This window comes from Bison bison, unplaced genomic scaffold (genome assembly GCF_000754665.1).
Source record: "Bison bison bison isolate TAMUID 2011002044 unplaced genomic scaffold, Bison_UMD1.0 scf7180017864475, whole genome shotgun sequence".
NCBI classification, from domain to species: Eukaryota; Metazoa; Chordata; class Mammalia; order Artiodactyla; family Bovidae; genus Bison; species Bison bison.
Window position 1 is genome coordinate 159207 of NW_011495036.1, and position 19846 is coordinate 179052.

General features: G+C 47.6%; 1 protein-coding gene across 1 annotated transcript in view; it reads left to right on the top strand.

Moving 5' to 3' along the window:
• TRPM8 (transient receptor potential cation channel, subfamily M, member 8) overlaps nucleotides 1-19846 on the top strand; it is a 96103-nt gene that overhangs the window by 36612 nt on the left and 39645 nt on the right. Inside the window, exons 12-18 of the mRNA XM_010862064.1 lie at nucleotides 2343-2633; nucleotides 4439-4534; nucleotides 5560-5689; nucleotides 7152-7297; nucleotides 8081-8193; nucleotides 9075-9291; nucleotides 17293-17384. Coding sequence (XP_010860366.1) covers nucleotides 2343-2633; nucleotides 4439-4534; nucleotides 5560-5689; nucleotides 7152-7297; nucleotides 8081-8193; nucleotides 9075-9291; nucleotides 17293-17384 — 1085 coding nt within the window. The remainder of the gene's footprint in view (nucleotides 1-2342; nucleotides 2634-4438; nucleotides 4535-5559; nucleotides 5690-7151; nucleotides 7298-8080; nucleotides 8194-9074; nucleotides 9292-17292; nucleotides 17385-19846) is intronic.

The following is a 19846-nucleotide window of genomic DNA, read 5'->3' on the forward strand; positions in this document are numbered from 1 at the left end:
CAGTCAATACACTGCCAAGGACACAGTAGGTAAGGAGTACAGAGACTTAGCAGCAAACATTGGCCCAAAAAGTGAAAAACCCTTCACCAATACAATTTCTAATCAATCTTTTAACTGCTCAAAGGACTCTGTATTAGACAGTTTAGAACATCTCCCGCCTCTCACAGTTGGGAGGCTCTGAACAATCACATGTGGCTGGAAAAACCTATTCAGGCAGGCTAGGATTTCCAAAGGAGTTTGTAGGTTGAAACACTGTCACACCCAGGAATTATTAACTGGAGCTGTAAGCTAACTCTTTTTTCAGAGAGAGGTAGTGGGGGACAGCCCCCCGTAAAGTCAGAGGTGTAGGTGAGAGCACAAAGCAGAAAGTAGGCAGACTCTGGTTTTGGGGGTAGATGCTCGAGAATTTCCAGGGGGACTCCTGAGGCTCGATCCCGCCTTTGCGTATGCTGAGCCTCCTTCCTCATGACCTTTGCCATGGGCGGAGCTCCTCACGCTGGCTCCCGGCAGTGATAGAATTCCGGTTGAGCTATTCCAGATCCTGAAAGGTGATGCTGTGGAAAGTGCTGCACTCAATATGCAATATGCCGGCTCCCGGCAGTTCCCTCTGCAGGTAACGTGTGATCCTGCTGAGACCAACATCAGACAGAAACAGAAACCGCTAATGCTGCCCTTGGCCGGGGATATTCCCCTGAACTGGGGCTCAGTCACGTCCAGTGAGGAGAGTGGATTGGGTGGGCGGCAAGGAGATGTGTGTGGGTTTGGCGCTGCAGCGCCCAGGCTCCTGGAACTGCCCCCACTGGCTCCAGCTGATGGTTCTCTGTGGTGTCAGATCTTCTGGTGTTTACTCGTGAGTGTTATTCGCTCCGTCATGTCTGACTCTTTGTGACCCCATGGACTGTATGTAGCCCGCCAGGCTCCTCTGTCCATGGGATTCTCCAGGCAAGAATACTGGAGCGGGTTGCCATTCCTTGTTCCAGGGGATCTTCCTGACCCAGGGATTGAACCCAGGTCTCCTGCATTGCAGGTGGATTCTTTACTGTCTGAGGCATCTGGATTTTAATGCTGGAATTGTGGATTTTTATGAACCATCTAATTTTTTATTAATTTTTATTGCGATATAGTTGCTTTATAGGACTTTATAGTGGTTTTGTAGGACTTCCCTTTAGCTCAAGTGGTAAAGAATCTGCCTGTAATGCAGGAGACCAGAGTTCAATCCCTGGGTCGGGAAGATCCTTTGGAGAATGGAATGGCAACCCCCTCCAGTATTCTTGCCTGGAGAATCCCATGGACAGAGGAGCCTGGTGGGCTACAGTGCATGGGGTTGAAAAGAGTCGGACACGACTGAGCGACTAACACACACACATGGTTGCTTTAGAGTGTTATTAGTTTCTGCTGCACGGCAAAATGAATCAGCCGTACGTGTGCACATGTCCCCTCCCTTCCGGATTTCCTTCCCATTTAGGACACCATGGTGCATTGAGTTCCCTGTGTTATACAGTATATTCCTATCAGTTTTCTATTTTATACATAGTCTAATTGTTAATGTTGGCAACTGAATCAAACTGTAAAAAATATTGGGTTGGCCAAAATATTCATTCAGATTTTGAAACACACGAGCGAACTTTTGGGCGACCCAGTACTAAGGAGGACGTTGGGAACCAGTGGTGTGATCTGTGGACCACTGGTTTGTGCCTGAAGAATGTATTCATTATTAAGATTTTCAATAGGCTTCTATGGGATAAGACTTATCAGGAGCCCAGACAGTAGAGATAAAGGGAAATAATAACTGGGTATCACTGTCAGGTGTTCCAGTAACTCATGGTTTTTGAACATGGCCAGGCGTTTGCCTCATGGTGTGTGAAGGGCAGTAGGGTGACCCCACGGCACAGACGGAAGAGTTGGTTGGTGGTTGGCTCATAATGGTGTCTACTGTAGACCTCAGAGAAGTGGTGTGAGCTGGATGGCAGGTTCCCTGCCCCCTAACAGAGCCAGTGCTTCTGTACGAGACATTGGGATCAATTCTTGATCAATGTCACCCCTATATGGTGCCATCGTCTGCACTTTACCATAGCACAAGGCCAAGTCCCATCCAAACCCACGTCTGGCTGATTTCAGATCCCACCATGCTGCTTCCTTCTCCTGCCGCAACGCTTGAGCTAAAATCCAACATTGTGTTACAACTGAAAAGATAAATTTTATTTCCAAAGCAGAACTGAAAGAGAATCTGATAATCCTGTTACTTTGTGGTTGAAAATGCGATGGAAGCTGAGAAAGAAAATGGCTTGCTTCTTTAATTGGATTTAGGGTGTGCGCCCTCTCTCTGTGCTCTTTCTCCTCAGTCTGCTGACCTTCAGGAAGTCATGTTTACAGCTCTTATAAAGGACAGACCCAAGTTTGTCCGCCTCTTTCTGGAGAATGGCTTGAACCTGCGGAAGTTCCTCACCAATGACGTCCTCACGGAGCTCTTCTCCAATCACTTCAGCTCCCTGGTGTATCGAAACCTGCAGATCGCCAAGAATTCCTATAATGATGCCCTCCTCACCTTTGTCTGGAAACTGGTTGCTAACTTCCGAAGAGGCTTCCGGAAGGAAGACAGGAATAGCAGAGATGAAATAGACATAGAGCTCCATGTATGTACTGGGATGGTTGTCTGCCTGAATACTCTGATCTCTTGAGTCTTCCTTCAGAAAAATCTCTCTACCTCTCTAGATTCCTACTCCCTATCTCATCACCATCATGTAGTCAACATATTGGGTTTGTTAATTTTCTTGCCCTACTTCATTTATTTAAGCTAGCAGATCCTACTGAGATAATAAATGGTGCATTTTCTTGCTTTATTCTTTGTGCTATATTTATAACTAGTTATTGCAGTGTTTATTAATTGCAGAGGTTGGTGTGATGCACTTTCTGAAGGTATCTAACAGAGAACAGGGGCAAAGAAATGGCAACCTGTTCATGCCTTAGCCTTTTAGATGTGATCTGCCTAAAACAGTTCTGTGCTATCCATGCAAAGGACTGGAGAACTGCCAAGTTTTCCTTTGTGAATGAAAAGGGAAGCAAATCTTTCCAAAAGGATAATCCTGGTTTCCACTTGAGAGGATGTTATGGATGTACCATTTATATTCTTTCAAGATTTTCTACTTAAAGGACAGGCAGGGCCAGTTTCCTGCACCAGCAACTCTTTGCTGAAGGCTTGCTCTGCTCAGAGCCCACTGAGGGTCAAGTTGGTGTATAAATACCCCAGCAACCTTCCTGTTCAGAGGGGATAATTCTGAGGCCTGTGTCCTACACTGGCTCCTAGAGTTGCCTAGTGAGACAGTTGTTGTTCAGTGGCCAAGTCATGTCCGACTCTTTGCAGCTCCATGGACTACAGCCCACCAGTCTCCTCTGTCCGTGGGATTCTCCAGGCAAGAATACTGTAGTGGGTTGCCATTTCCTTCTCCAGGGGATCTTCCTGACCCAGGGACTGAACCCACATCTCCTGCATTGGCAGGCAGATTCCCGCTGAGCCACCAGGGAAGCCCCACGTGGCCCACGTGGTGGGGTTAGTTTCTGGTTATTTACCATGATAACCTGTTGGTCCGTCCTTTTCTAATTTCATTTCCTCAACCTTCGAGTGGTTTTCCCAGAATCACTTCTCAAATAAAATGCTTGTCTGAAATCCTTTTACTTCTGGGAAAACTCAAGCTAGGTCATTATCTTTTATAGTTCTCGAATTTTAATATATGTGTGTGTTTGCAAAAATCTAAATGAGCTAGGTGTTTGAAGAAGTTGGAAGTGTTTAAAAAGCTGTTTGATTCTATTTATAGTGAAACTCTCCACAGTATCTATAACTGTGCCAGAAACATTTTGTATCTTGGTAAAACTTGTAGGAAAGATTAAAAGGAATCTATACATAGAGTTGTTTTTCTATCTGAAAAAGATTCCCTTGGGCGGGTAAATGAAGCTGGGATTCTAGCTGAAACATTAGGAATTGAAACTTTGAATAACACTCCAAAGAAATAAATATAGTTTTACATTGTGATAATTGAACTTTAACTATCAGAAAGTCGGAATTTAGATTGAGCATTTTTCTAGATGAGAAGGAGAGTTATATGGTGAGAAGGAATTGCTTTCTCTTCTGGCTGTCAGAGTCATTCAGTTTTTAAATTGCTGTCAGCACATTTTTTTCAGCCTTTATACTTTTCCATCTACTTGTACATTGCCTTTTGTGATAGATCAAAGATTCCGTGTCAGATTATACCACCTGGTGCACTGGGGAGATGAAACGCTCATCCCTATTCTGTGAAAATGGATTCAGGCACCGAGTTACAGAGCCCTCCATACACGGGGTGCTCCCTAGGGCATCCTGACCGCATTTTCATTCTCATACTGGTGTGTCTGCTAAAGTGGTGTTCCAGCTGCAGGTGCTGACTCCCTGCTCTAACCCTCCCAGGATGTGTCTCCTATTACTCGGCACCCCCTGCAAGCGCTCTTCATCTGGGCCATTCTTCAGAACAAGAAGGAACTCTCCAAAGTCATTTGGGAGCAGGTAAACGCCCAATTCCTTGGCAAATGTGCGCTTTGCTGTGGTTGTTCTGACCCTCTCAGAACTCACACATGTGTGCGCATATGTGTCCACGCTCAGTCCTGTCTGACTGTTTGCTGCCCCAGAGAGTGTAGCCCACCAGGCTCCTCTATCCTTGAAATTTTCCAGGCAAGTATACTGGAGCAAGTTGCCGTTTCCTTCTCCAGGGGATCTTCCTGATCCAGGCTTTGAAGCTCTGTCTCTTGGATCTCCTGGACTGGTGGATGGATTCTTTACCACTGTTCCACCTGGGGAGCCTAATCTTAAAGCATCACTAATGAAATGAAATATTTGATGTAACGAAAATGGTTGTGGCTTGTTTTTAATGTGAACAGAGGTGTGTTTGGGAGGGGAGGTCTCTGAAAAGTGCTGGCCATTGTGGGCAATCCAGAAAGCACTTACTTCTTAGGTGTGTGTGGATGTGCGATTGTTTTCCAAGTGGATGAGGTTTTTAAGTTTAGTTTAAAAATTAATTTCTAGCTTTATCACATTATAGACAGGAAGGTATGGCCTGTACAAAATCTTCTCTGGGAAATGATTGATATTTTTCTCTGTGATTCCCTACATAATGATTTTTCTAAATGATTTATGAGCAGTTGAAAAGCAGTTACCTTCTCCATTTTTAGAGCCTACAATTAGGTACTGAATATTAATTCACACACAGTCTCACTAACTACATTGTCAGATCTTCGTGTCCTTGGCCACTTTCCCACCTGAGCTCTTATAGCATGGGGGTGGGTCTTCAGACCTCCCACTGCCCCATCGAACTATCAGCTTGTCCTACATTGATCTTGATACTGTCTTTTTGCCTGTTAATTCCGTGTTCAAGACTGTGAGTATATTCAGGTTCAGGACTCTTGGTGCACATTGCACATCTTGCTGGGAACCCATTTCTTGCTTTTGCCACAATTTTTTCCTTGTCTGACTTTGATGTTGGCTTGACCACAAGGGATTTAGAATTAACGGCAGCATGCTCACTTCTCTGAAAGACCAGGGGCTGTACTTTGGCCGCCCTGGGGGCCAGCAAACTTCTGAAGACTCTGGCTAAGGTGAAGAATGACATCAACGCTGCAGGGGAGTCGGAGGAGCTGGCAAACGAGTATGAGACCCGGGCAGTGGGTAAGCCTCCTGGAATGGGATCCGGGGGTGGCATAGGCACGCTAGGGGGCATTTACTGACTTTCCTAAGATTGAAGGTGGGGAAAAATGGGGGCTTCCTCACCCCACAGCCTCCCAGAGCCATATCCAGGTCAAGTCTAAGTAACTCAGCACCGTAGGAGAGCCTTGGAGTGTTGCTGTTCAGAAACCGTGACAGGTCTGAGGTTTCACCTGATGTGTGAGCTGATGGGTTAGCCTGCCAGTCTCCCATACCCATACCTAGGGAAGACCCCAGAGCCCTAGTTAGGGGCCACAGATAGCTTATTACTATGGGAAAGGCAGCATTCAGAACAGCATCCAGGGTTGTTCCTCGTGCCTCAATTCCCCACGGGGTGATGTGAATAAGAGCTGGTGTTGACAGTCCCACAGCTCCCACAAATCAGGAGACTCAGGGCCTCTATAATATAAGACGACAGGTGAGCTGCCCAGTGCCCTCCGGGGGAGGTTTCTCATCACCAGGAACAGAGGTGGGCAGAGGCCTTGCTGAGTCTGATGCTCCCGGAACATCTGTCCTCCATTTGCTTCACCTGCCCTTGAACAAAGCTTATTGGTGCCCCTGCTCAGAAGGCCCGGGCCATGCGAGGTGTGAGAAATCCTGGACCAAGTTGCCTCCCAGCAATGCAGAATGTTAGGCCAGTTCTATTTTTTTTCCCCCCACTTCAGAGTTTTAAGTTTGCAGTGTGGCACATTGCCAACTGCAGCCGTGTTTATCTGTTGTCTTATCTAATGAAGAAATCCTCATGAGTTGAGCTTCTCTGCACTGGAAAAAAAAGGTGTCTGATTTTTTTCTTCTAATATATTTAAAATTTGAAGATACCATGTTGATTTCAGATTGATTTAGCTAGTCAATGAATCCTAACATTTGACTTTTAAAATAGCTCCTCTGAGGATCAACACACCAATCTCTTTGTCATAAGAGCACAAAATATGAACTCTTACGTGTCAAAATACAAGACATCCTCAATGCAATTGGTCAGTGTTTTTTTATTACATCATTTTGGCTTTTTTTTTTTTGGTACTGTGCCTTAACTGCAGAGACCCTCACCAAGAAAGCACAAAAGGTAAACGAGATAGCTGAGGGTCTGAATCCTCCCCGCTGTGGCTGAGCCCCATCAAAGCGGGGGCGGGGGCGGGGGCTCCCTGTGTTCACTACAGCTCAATGGGCATTTCTGACATCTCCCACCAGGAGGTGCTATGCCCTCCTGGGCATGTAATGGGCATGGGGTACCCAAAGAAGACCCCTTGCCCTGTGGAGAATTCTCTTCTGTTGGCCTTATCTCTGCCTTTTATAAACCAGGAGAGTCACAGCCGGGGTTTTGTGGAAGCCGGGGCTTGGCTGGGGCAGAGGGGACAGGGTGAGAAAGTGCTATGCTTTGGCCAGCCCTGCCTCCCTCTTCCCTCTCTCTGGGGATGCTGTCGCTTAGAGCTGTTCACAGAGTGTTACAGCAGCGATGAGGACTTGGCGGAACAACTCCTGGTCTATTCCTGTGAAGCCTGGGGGGGAAGCAGCTGCTTGGAGTTGGCGGTGGAGGCAACCGACCAGCATTTCATTGCCCAGCCCGGGGTCCAGGTGAGCAGCATGCCGTCACCAAACGGCATGCCTAGAAATGGGCCTTTCTCATCAGCTGGCTCTCGGGACCCAGGGTTACCTCTAGCTCGGTGTAGGGATGGGCCAGTTACACAAGCTCTCTGAGCCTTAGTTTCCTTATCTGTAAAATGGGCAGAGTAGGGGGTAAAGAAGGGCTTGCTATGAGGATTCAGTGAGACAGTTTGTGAGTGGAGCCGGCCCTTTATGGTAGCAGTTACTGTCACAGCCGTTATCCGTAGTACTGGGAGCAGAGAATTTAGTGTGAAGTGGGTTCAGCCACTGTAGGTGCTTTCTGCCTTGAATTACACTCACAGCAATTTGTGTCTTGTGCCTCAGGTTTGGGAGGGGAAATATTTCACCCACCATCCCAGCTGGAGGAAAGGTAGGGAAGGGGACAGACTGACACTCACCTACACACTCCTCGTATGTGCAATCACGCTTTATCTTCACAGCATGCGTGCAGGTCAACATCATCCTGTTTTACTGACGAAGACTTGCACAATAAAAATTACAGTTGGTTAAGGTTCGTAGGTTTAGTGAGTTTGGACTCATACAGCCTCTATTTTAAAGTCCACAGAACTGAAAATCAAGCAGAAGTTTCAGTGGTTTAATCATAGCCCCTTAGAATCCAGGTAACCAATATAAAAGAATAAGGATCTCAATTCAGAGAGTGAGGGGAGGTTTGAGGGCTGGGAAGAAAGGTTGCACACCATCCAGCAAGTCATTGCACTGATAAGGACCTGTTCCTTTGTCTGTTTCCTCTAGAATTTTCTTTCCAAGCAGTGGTATGGAGAGATTTCCCGAGACACCAAGAACTGGAAGATTATCCTGTGTCTGTTTATTATACCCTTGGTTGGCTGTGGCTTTGTATCATTTAGGTATGAAACCAAGGCACACAATAGTGTGTGCGTGTGTACATGCATCTGTGAATGTGTGAGCACGTGTGCGTGCACATGCATCTGTGTGTGTATATGCATCTATGTGTGTAGACATACTTGCATGTGTACAAACATACATGTGCATGCGCACGCACCTGTGTGTGTACACGCACCTGTGGGTGTATAATCGTCTGTGTGTATACATATATCTGAGGCTGTAGATGTACTTGTGTGTGTACAAGCATCTGTGTGTGTGTATATGCACCTGTGGGTGTATAAGTGTCTGTGTATATACAGACATCTGTGTGTATAGATGTACTTATGTGTGTACAAACATTTTTCTGTGTGTACATACATCTCTCTGTGTATAGATGTACTTGAGTGTGTACAAGCATGTGTGTACAAGTGTCTGTGTGTAGATGTACTTGTGTGTTTATAAGCATCTATGTATGTACACGCACCTGTGGGTGTATGAGCATCTGTGTGTACACGCATATGTGTGTGTACATTCTTCTGTGTGTGTACAAGCATCTGTGTCTGTACAAGTGTCTGTGTCTGTGCACACATCTCTCAGTGTGTGCTCTTGTGTAAAGAAAGCATTGTAAGGCCTGGAATTTATGACGTCCACTCTAGTGCCTGCACACATTAGGTCTGGGATCTCTGTGGGTTTTCCCTGGGTTTGAAACAGGCAGAAGTGGGGTCATGTCCTTATATCTGAGGCAGAATTTGGATCTGGTAGCCAAGCAATGCCAAGGCTGAATTCTGGCCGCCTGGCCCCAGCCCGGCTGTGGGTCTGTGTTCATCTGCGTTCAGCAGGGGAGATGAGGCCCACACAGCGATGCTGGCTGGGATGATGACAGGGCTCTCTCCTCTCGGTCCAGGAAGAAGCCCCTGGACAAGCACAGGAGGCTCCTGTGGTACTACGTGGCCTTCTTCACCTCCCCGTTCGTGGTCTTCTCCTGGAACGTGGTCTTCTACATTGCCTTCCTCCTGCTCTTCGCCTACGTGCTGCTCATGGATTTCCACTCTGTGCCCCACGCCCCAGAGCTCGTCCTCTACGCGCTCGTCTTTGTCCTGTTCTGTGATGAAGTGAGACAGGTAGGTCAGCCCTCACGTGCGTGCCCCCTCCTGTCCTCAGTGGGTGGGGGCTTCCTACTGCCATGGAGGAACAGAAGCTGCTCCTGAAGTTCCAAAGTCACTATGTCCCCCAAACAAACGTTCTCCTTAGGTGATCACCCGTGAACATGAAGACGCACTTCCGTGAGATCTCAGCCCCAGGCCCAGGCTTTGCTCTGTAATTAATGTTAATGGAGATGAATTACTCGGGATCAGCAATGTGTTCAAAGAGCAGGTTGACCTTGGACTCTAAACCCACTCCTGTGTTTAGGGATTGGGAGCTATCTGTGGCCCTGTCAGTACCATCGCCGGGGGAGGCGGCACCATGTGTGGCAGGGAGACCGGAAGGACTTGCCGTTTAAGAGCATCTCAATGTGCAGTGTGTCAGATTGACAATGTTGGGAAGAATTCATATTCATTCTTGTGAATTTCAGGGAGTTCGTTTCAATTATTCATGGTGCTTTTCTGTAGTTTCTTGGGATCTGCATTGTTTGACATGCTCTTTCCACCCTTGAATCCAAACTTGGCCCAGGCTGGGCATGTATCAGTGTTCAGTTAATAGTTGTTGAATAAATAAATGTTGATGTTGAAGGTCAGTGCTGTCCTTAAACCATCATAAAAAGTCATCCAGAAAACCCTTTTAAAATGGTAATTTGTAAAGTGTATGAGAATTGCTCTTGCCATCACTCTCGTCCCATATGAGCCCAAATGCAAAAACATATCCATTCAACAAGTATGGCCTAGGTGCCTATAGTTTGTGAGGTGCTGTGCCAAGTGATACAAGATGTTTGGAGGGGCAAAGGATACTGGTTTTGACCACACAGAGTCACTGCCTAGAATGGGAATCCTAAATTGGTTTCAATTATCATGCCAACTCTAATACTTTTTGGTGCCTTCTAGGATCCCTGGCAATGGCACTCCACTCCCGTACTCTTGCCTGGAAAATCCCATGGACAGAGGAGCCTGGTAGGCTGCAGTCCATGGGGTCGCTAAGAGTCGGACATGACTGAGCGACTTCACTTTCACTTTTCACTTTCATGCATTGGAGAAGGAAATGGCAACCCACTACAGTGTTCTTGCCTGGAGAATCCCAGGGACGGCAGAGCCTGGTGGGCTGCCATCTATGGGGTCGCACAGAGTCGGACACGACTGAAGCGACTTAGCAGCAGCAGGATCCCTGGGTTGAGAAAGATTCTGAGGCTCTGTTTTCAGCAGGAGCGCACCTTAATGAATTAGCAGCATCTGCCATGGGCACAAGGAATGGCAGAAGTCCTGGCACCAGTGCCCTGAATCTGCCTTTGCTTGTCCAGTAGGTGGGAGTTTCAGGTGTGGACTGGAGATGGGGTACAGGTGGAAGTGTGTTGAGCATGGTGAGATTATCAGGCTTCTGGTCTGATAATCTCCCCCAGCAGGTCTCCCCCAGGATCTGGTCCTGCTAAAGTGCAAAAGGCTTCTGTGATTTCGGATCAGCCTCACGGGAGCCCCAGCACTGGCTCAGGAGGTCACAGTTCAGCCCAGGGACCTTCTGTATGAGCCCATGAGGGCTAGGGCTGCGATGATAGCAGGGCTAGGGCAGGCTGCGATGATGAAGCACCGCCAGGTGGCTGAAACAGTGCAAGTTCATCACCTCATTGTTCTGAAGGTCAGAAGTCTGAGATCAGGTTGTGGGCAAGGTTGGTTCCTTCTGAGAATGCAAGGAAGAGCCTGTTTGAGGCCCCTCCCTGGTTCCTGGAGACTTGCTGGCCATCTTTGCTGCTCCTCTGCTGGCGATGTGTTGTTTGATCCCTGTCCTCATGCCCACACCACCTTCTCCCCATGTGCGTGTCTCTGTCCCAGCCTCCCTTTGTCATGAGGACACTAATCGTTGGGTCAGGGGCCCATCCTGCTCCAGTATGACCTCATTTTAGCTAATCCACACCTGCAAGGACTCTACTTCCAAACAAGGTGCTGGGGGGGGATTCCTTAGAAGTATCAATTTGGAGGGGACACGGTTTGACCCACAACTCCTTCCATGCAGTCTATTAGTGCTGTCTTTACTTGCTAGTTCTCTCTCTTTTTTGGACTTAACTGCATATCAGCAGCCAGGGTATGAAAATACCTGCATGAGAGAATCAGAGAAAGATGGAAGGAGAGTCAACAATTAGAAATGGGCCATCGTGAGAGTTAACCAAGTTAAACTAGCACCTCTTGAGTTATGTTGTCATGGGAGTTGGCACTGCCCAGGGTCACACATGCTTCCTCCTAGACCAGTGGGGTCGGGGCTGGGGCCCTGCCTCCCTGCCTTTGCTCCACTCCCGGGCGTGGTTGACTACCTTTCAAAGCCACATCAAAGAGAAAGTTTAGCTACTGCAGAGAAAGACGATGAAAGGGTGAGTTTGAGGGGCTTTGGCTGGCTGCGGGGGGAATGCCCTGAGTCTCACACCATCTTGGAGGCTAGCAGACCTCTTGTCCTCTGTGGGTGGGGGATGCCCAGCAGGGAAATAAGTCATGAGACCAAAGAAGTGGAGAGGGAGAGAGAAAGAGAAAACCAGCAGGAATTGCAAACAGCATGGTTGTTGTTCAGCTGTTCAGTTGTGTCTGATTCTTTGTGACCCCATGGACTGCAGCATGCCAGGATTCCCTGTCCTTCACTATCTCCCAGAGTTTGCTCAAACTCATGTCCATTGAATCGGTGATACCATCCAACCATGTAATCCTCTGTCGTCCCTTTCTCCTCTGGCCCTCAATCTTTCTCAGCATCAAGGTCTTTTCCAATGAGTCAGCTCTTTGCATCAGGTGGCCAAAGTACTGGAGTTTCAGCTTCAGCACCAGTCCTTACAATGACTATTCAGGGTTGATTTCCTTTAGGATGCACTGGTTGGATCTCCTTGCAGTCCAAGGGACTCTCAATAGCATGGTAGTAACTGAATTTCTTTGATCTTCTGGTTTCCTGTCCTTAAATGGGCATCTTTCCTACTGTAAGTGATAATTTTTTTCTGTTTTATTGAAATATTGTGACATAGCCCTGTATCCATTCCAGGTATGTAGTATAATGACTTAACGTACATAGAACTATGAAATGATAGCCACAGGAAGTCCCAGAGAGGAGCCACAGGACCGGATGCCTTGTGAGGCAACCTCGCCCATCTCATCCGCATCAACTCTACTGGGGAGTTCCAGCTCCTCGCCCAAACTCTGCTCCTGACCAGAAGTGGGTGGCAGGGGAATGACTTCATTCAGACATTTGGTTTTTATTCACATTTAATCCTTGGGTACTAGCATAGGAGCTGGCGCTATTGCGTTTCCGGCAAGCATGTGTATCTTTTTAATAAATGAACTGAGAAGGCAGGGTCTTCCTGACTGAACCCCAGAGCTGTGCTGTGACTGAGAATAAGTGGGGAGCCCTGAGACCAGAGCCAGGCTTTGGGGAGGAAGCTTGCAGGAAGGGCTCAGGGGTAGCTTTTTGGGCAGTGGGTGCTGTTGGCAGCTGCTTCTTAGAACAATTGATAAAAAGTTCTTTTCCTGCTCTTAACTGCCCCTTACTCACACTCCCAACATTTCTCCCCTAGTCCCACTCCTGACCCTGCCTCCTGGCTGCATTTCATCACAGAGCCTGCGATGTGATTCCCAAGGTCATCTGTATCCTCCAGGCACCTAAAGGAGCATCAGGTCCAGAGAGAGGGCGTCTCCTGGACTGCTTCAGGGGCAGAGCTGGGCCTGAATGGAGGACGCAGGGAGAGTCATCCTGGCTCAAGCCAACACACTTCATCCACGCCCTCCTTCTTTGAACAGATATTTATTGAGCACCTACTGGGTGCCAGGCAGTGTTTAGACCCCAGGGATGAACCAAGCAGGCAAACATCTCTGTCCTCATAGACTTTTTACCAGTTAGAGATGACCGTCAGGGTCACTTCTGAGAGCTTTCAAGGAGAGGAGGTGAGCATGGCAGGTAGTGTAGAATGAGCGAGTTTTGAGTTGATGGGGAGATTGGCGGAGAGGACCCAAGAGAGTGAAATTCTAAGTCCTCTCAGCACAAGCGTGTCCCTTCAGATTCGGATGCATATCAACTGCTCATCACTGATTTGGGTCATGCAGGAAGGAGTCTCAGGACAGGTGTGTTTAGCTTGGAGAGGGGCTCTGGGCAGGTGGAGTGCGTGGAGAGTTGCCCAGGAGAGACACGGCGGGGACTCTGCATGGGAGGACAGCGGGCTAGTGTGCTCCCAGTTATTCCCCAGGCCTGACGTGATGCCCACAGCGTCCGACTGGGTCCCAGCTGTCCTGCCTTCCAAATGGGTGATATTGGACCGTGTGTAGCTCTGTCCCATGGACGGAGGAGCCTGGTAGGCACAGAGTGGGGTTGCACAGAGTCGGACACGCTGAAGCGACTTAGCAGCAGCAGCAGCAGCAGGTCTGTCCAAGTTTGCCCTCTCTTTCTCTGTAAAAAGTTATTCTTTTAAATTTATTTTTAGTCGGAGGATAATTGCTTTCCAATGTCGTGTTGGTTTCTGCCATACAACGTGAATCAGCTATCAGTATAAATACACTCCCTCCCTTTCGAGCCTCCCTCCTACCTGCCCATCCCACCCCTCTAGGTCATCACAGAGCACCGAGCTGACCTCCCCGTGTTACACGGCAGCTTCCGGCTAGCTGTCTGTTTCGCGTGTGCTGGTGTGTGCGTCAATGCTGCCCTCTCAGTTTGTACCCCGTCCTTCCCCAGCTGTGCCCTCAAGTCTGTTCTCCCTGTCTGAGTCTCCATCCCTGTCCTGCGATTAGATTCATATCTAATCATATCTCTAGATTCCACATGTATGCATTGTATGCGTGCATGTTCAGTCACGTCATGTCTGACTCTGCGACCCCCATGAACCGTAGCCCTCCAGGCTCCTCTGTCCATGGGATTCTCCAGGCAAGAGTACTGGAGTGGGTTGCCATTTCCTCCTCCAGGGGATCTCCCTGACCCTGGGATCGAACTCACATCCCCTGCGTCTCCTTCATTGCAGGCAGATTCTTTTACTACTGAACCGTCAGGGAAGGCCTATATATATGCATTAATATACGATACTTGTTTTTATCTTTCTGACTTACTTCATTCTGTATAACAGGCTCTAGGTTCATCCTGTAAAAATTCTTCTTGAAGGGGCAGTTTGAATCCAGCAACCTTGCGTATTAAGGCAATGGTGAAGGACATGCTTAGGGTCAGGAGCGTGGGGCCCAGGCCAGCCCTGCCATCCGAGAGCCGCTCTGATTGTGTGGTCTGTGAGCCAGTCTGCGATGCCAGCCAGCCTTGCTGATTCTTGTCATTACAGAACTCTGACACTAGAGGTCGCTGTTTCCCCTCAGGTGTGCAGTCTCAGGCCTTTGGAATCCTCCATGCGGTTGGTTTCCTCAAACCATCAGGTCTGCCAGCCTAGTACTGTCTTAATTAACCCAATTCACACTAGTTAGCGAAAATCAAAACAAGGCGGGATGCTACCTGTTTCAGATCGTGTCTGGGTGTCAAACGCATGCTCCTCGGTGTCTGCCTGGGTCCCCTTGCCCGTGGGGGGATGGTGGTGGCAGAGGTTGCTCTGTTAATTGGAATTTTTAACCAAGGCAATCAATGAGAACAAACAGAGTTAGTTGCTAAATAGCTCTTAGGTCTGTTAAGCAGTCTGTGAATGTTTATTTAAAATGAGGCAAGTCCCAGCATCCCTTCATGGAGAGCACACTCATTCTTTAGGCCCTCGAATCCTGAGAAAGATGGTGAAATATGGTGTTTTATGAATGTAGCCTGACCCTGGCATTCCTTTCAGAAAAGAGACTGCTGTTCCTTTTTAAAGATGTCTTCTTACTGTAACAGTATCTCCCAGCCGCAGAATTGATGTACTTACCGTTCCTCCCATCACGGGTTCAGAGGCTGAGCCAGGCTGGCGCTGCCCTGTTGCCCTGTGCCTACCTGCCTCGCAGGCCAAGGTCTCAGAGAGGGAAGTAGGTGGCAGGGAGAGCCTGTCCCAGCCGCCCTCATCTTGCCCTGGGTGGGTGGGGACCCACGTCACTGGGGTCACCCAATGGACCGTTCTGAGCCCATGAGATCCGCCACCCACAGGGGAACAGGGTCAGATCAGGCTGCTTATATCTGGGGGATTTTTTTTTTCGTATTTTTTTTTAATTTAAGTTTTTATTTTGTATTGGGGTATAGCCAATTAAGGGCTCCCCCGGTGGCTCACTGGTAAAGAACCCACCAGCCAAATGTAAGAAATGTAGGAGACCCAGGTTCAGTCCCTGGGTTGGGAAGATCCCCTGGAGAAGAGAGGGCAACCCACTCCCCTGTTCTTGCCTGGAGAATCCCATGGGCAGAGGAGCCTGGCGGGCTACAGTCCATGAGGTCGCAGAGTCAGACACGACTGAATCGACTGAGCATGCACGCACATAGCCGACTAACAATGTCGTGATAGTTTCAGCTGAACAGTGAAGGGACTCAGCCGTACATATACATGTATCCATTCTCACCCAAACTCCCTCCCATCCAGGCTGCCACACAACACTGAGCAGAGTTCCATGTGCTGTATGGTAGGTCCTTGTTGGTTATCCATTTTAAATATAGCAGTGTGTACCTGTCCATCCCAAACTCCCTAACCACCCCTTCCCCTGGTACACCTGGGGGATTGTAATACTTTCTTGGTGTTTGATTTCATAATGTTCTCACCGCCTTGCCCACTAAAGTTGCCATTTGCATTTATTAACGAATGAAGAGAAGGGCTTCCTGAGAAATTGATGCTGTTTCTTGAATCTCTTCCAAGTCTAAGACTGGGGGATCCCCATGGACTGTAAAGAAGCAGGGTGATGCTGGAGAGAGGAAACTGGATTTCAGAACCCCAAGACCCACCACTTGCTGCCTTTCTGTCTTTGGGCGAGTTCCTTTGCTTCTTTTTCTCAGGCCCTGGTTTCAGGTGTAGAATAGGAAAGGAGATATCTGGATAGCGGGTGGCCCATGGTGGTGAGTTCATGTAGTAGAGTTGAAAAGTGCCGTGTTCCTTTGATGACGCGTGTTTGTTGTTATTTTCCTCTTCCCTGAGTAAGGCAGGTACATGGTTTCCTTATCTGAGCTCACTGGGACCTTTGGTCTTACCTCCCCTCCGACCCTTATCACGTTTCATTTTAAACATGTTTAACATCTATCTTTCGCATGGGCCAGTGGATTCCTTCAGAGTCCACGTTGCACCCAATCTGATGTCTTTGTGTCTCAGGAGCCCACCACAGGTATTTGCAATCCTGTGGACTCTCAGTAAAATATGTTCTGACTGGATGAGCAAATGACAGGTGAGATGACCTCCCTGGAATCACCCAAATCTAGTGGACGGATTGCCAGAGAGGCTGTCCAGATGCAGCCTCTTCTAATGGATAATCTTATCCCTCTTCAAGTGTTTTCCTGACATACTTTCTTCTGAGAAATCATGACTGATATATACATATCATGACAAAAAGATCCTTAAGACACATTGTTCACATCAGTCATTTCTGTGACCACATCTGTTCCCTTAGGTGCCATGTATAGCACCTGCGTGCAAAAAAGGGTTTTTAAAACTTCCAAAAAAATGTTCCCTTTTTAAAGACGTTTTATTGTCATGTGTCGGAAAATATTTATAGGAAACACACAATCTGTGACGACGGCAGTATGGGTAACAGCCTTGAAGAGTTGTCCAGTGTGTAGCCTACACCACTGTACATGGCGGTTGGGGGAGGGTTCCAACTTGGCCCACACAGGTTCTGCAGGTTCCTTTTTAAAGAACAGTAAGGATCCCTGTGTCTTTTTTTCCTTGACTTTCTTAGCAACATATGAGCAACAGAACAGCAGGCATGTGACCTTACTTTCCAGTCCCCCGGGAATCACAGGGGTCAGTTGCAGGGTGTACTTGGTACATCACGGACTCAAAATGGATCTGGAGAGAAATGTGTGAGCGTGAATAAACCTGGACGCAACTGATGTTCCAGCTGCTGTGTCCTTTCTGTCCCTCTGCTCTGCAGTGGTGCGTGAACGGCGTGAATTACTTTACCGACCTGTGGAACGTCATGGATTCACTCGGGCTTTTCTACTTCATAGCGGGGATTGTCTTTCGGTAAGTAGTCCTCAGCACATCTTCAAGTGTCAGTGTGCGGATTCTCTCAGGTGGAAAGGTGGAGGAGAGACATTTCAAGCCCGAGATAAGTGAGATAGGGTGAAATATGGTCCTGATATTTTATGAATACAGGGCTTCCCTGGTGGCTCAGTGCTAAAGAACCCACCTGCCAATGCAGGAGACAGGGGTTCGATCCCTGGGTCGGGAAAATCCCCTGGAGGGGGAAATGGCAATCCACTTCAGTATTCTTGTCTGGGAAATTCCACGGACAGAGGAGCTTGTGGACTACAGTCCATGGGGTCACGAAGAGTCAAATACGACTTAGCGACTAAGCAGCAACAGCAGCAACGTTATGAGTATGGTGGTGGTGGTTTAGTCACTAAGTCGTGTCTGACTCTTGCGATCCTGTGGACTGTAGCCTGCCAGGCTCCTCTGTCCATGGGATTCTCCAGGCAAGAATACTGGAGTGGGTTGCCATTTCCTTCTCCAGGGGATCTTCCACCCACTCAGATCTAGGAATCGAACTCAGGTCTCCTGCATTGCAGGCAGATGATTTACCAACTGAGCTATGAGGGAATAGACTATCTCCAGAACACCATTCAGAAAAGCGGTGGCTATTCCTTTTAAAAAATGTTTTCTTACTACAGCAGTCCCTCTGAACCCCAGAATTGGTTTGCTTACAGTTCTTCCCATCACGTGGCCGGAGGGTGAGCTGGTCTGGGGCTGCCCAGTTGCTATGTATCCTCCCTGTCCCCCCCATTTAGAGATTATTACAAATGCCTGTTGTCTCTGCCTCTTAGAGACACAGCCTGGTTGATATAAAGTTGTGTCTCCTCTCATCCCCCCTCTTGGTGATCTGTAATTGGAAAGGGGTTCTTCATGGTTTTTCTCTTTGTGCTTGTATAATTTGGGGAGAGGAAATTAGAAATTGAGGGCCCTAGAGAATGATGAAGGTGTAAATATCACACAGCGTTTTGCTTTGAGGCCATATAATCTAACATGCATTTAACTTCAACTCGAATGTTGGTTCTGGAGCCTGCCCTCCCAGCTGCAAGGTTTCCTCAATCTCAGAACTCATGATTGGAAAAACCAGTTGGAAATTGTGTTTGGAGGGAAAAAGCAACATGACTTCACCTGATAGGGATATTGGGGTGCACCCAAACCGTGAACCCCCTTGCCCAGTCCTGCTCCTTCCAGACCTGCCTCCCCAGTAGCTTCAAGGTGAAATTCCTGGTTCTGATGGAGCAGAGAAGCTTTTCTATTCGTATTTACACCCACTTAAATCAAATCCCTTATGATTATACAGTGGAAGTGAGAAATAGATTTAAGGGCCTAGATCTGATAGAGAGAGTGCCTGATGAACTATGGAATCAGGTTCGTGACATTGTACAGGAGACAGGGATCAAGACCATCCCCATGGAAAAGAAATGCAAAAAAGCAAAATGGCTGTCTGGGGAGGCCTTACAAATAGCTGTGAAAAGAAGAGAAGTGAAAAGCAAAGAAGAAAAGGAAAGATATAAACATCTGAATGCAGAGTTCCAAAGAATAGCAAGAAGAGATAAGAAAGCCTTCTTCAGCGATCAATGCAAAGAAATAGAGGAAAACAACAGAATGGGAAAGACTAGAGATCTCTTCAAAAAAATCAGAGATACCAAAGGAATATTTCATGCAAAGATGGGCTTGATAAAGGACAGAAATGGTATGGACCTAACAGAAGCAGAAGCTATTAAGAAGAGATGGCAAGAATACACAGAAGAACTGTACAAAAAAGATCTTCACGACCCAGATAATCACGATGGTGTGATCACTGACCTAGAGCCAGACATCCTGGAATGTGAAGTCAAGTGGGCCTTAGAAAGCATCACTACGAACAAAGCTAGTGGAGGTGATGGAATTCCAGTTGAACTATTCGAAATCCTGAAAGATGATGCTGTGAAAGTGCTACACTCAATATGCCAGCAAATTTGGAAAACTCAGCAGTGGCTACAGGACTGGAAAAGGTCAGTTTTCATTCCAATCCCAAAGAAAGGCAATGCCAAAGAATGCTCAAACTACCACACAATTGCACTCATCTCACATGCTAGAAAAGTAATGCTCAAAATTCTCCAAGCCAGGCTTCAGCAATATGTGAACCGTGAACCTCCTGATGTTCAAGCTGGTTTTAGAAAAGGCAGAGGAACCAGAGATCAAATTGCCAACATCTGCTGGATCATGGAAAAAGCAAGAGAGTTCCAGAAAAACATCTATTTCTGCTTTATTGACTATGCCAAAGCCTTTGACTATGTGGATCATCACAATAAACTGTGGAAAATTCTGAAAGAGATGGGAATACCAGACCACCTGACCTGCCTCTTGAGAAATTTGTATGCAGGTCAGGAAGCAACAGTTAGAACTGGACATGGAACAACAGACTGGTTCCAAATAGGAAAAGGAGTACGTCAAGGCTGTATATTGTCACCCTG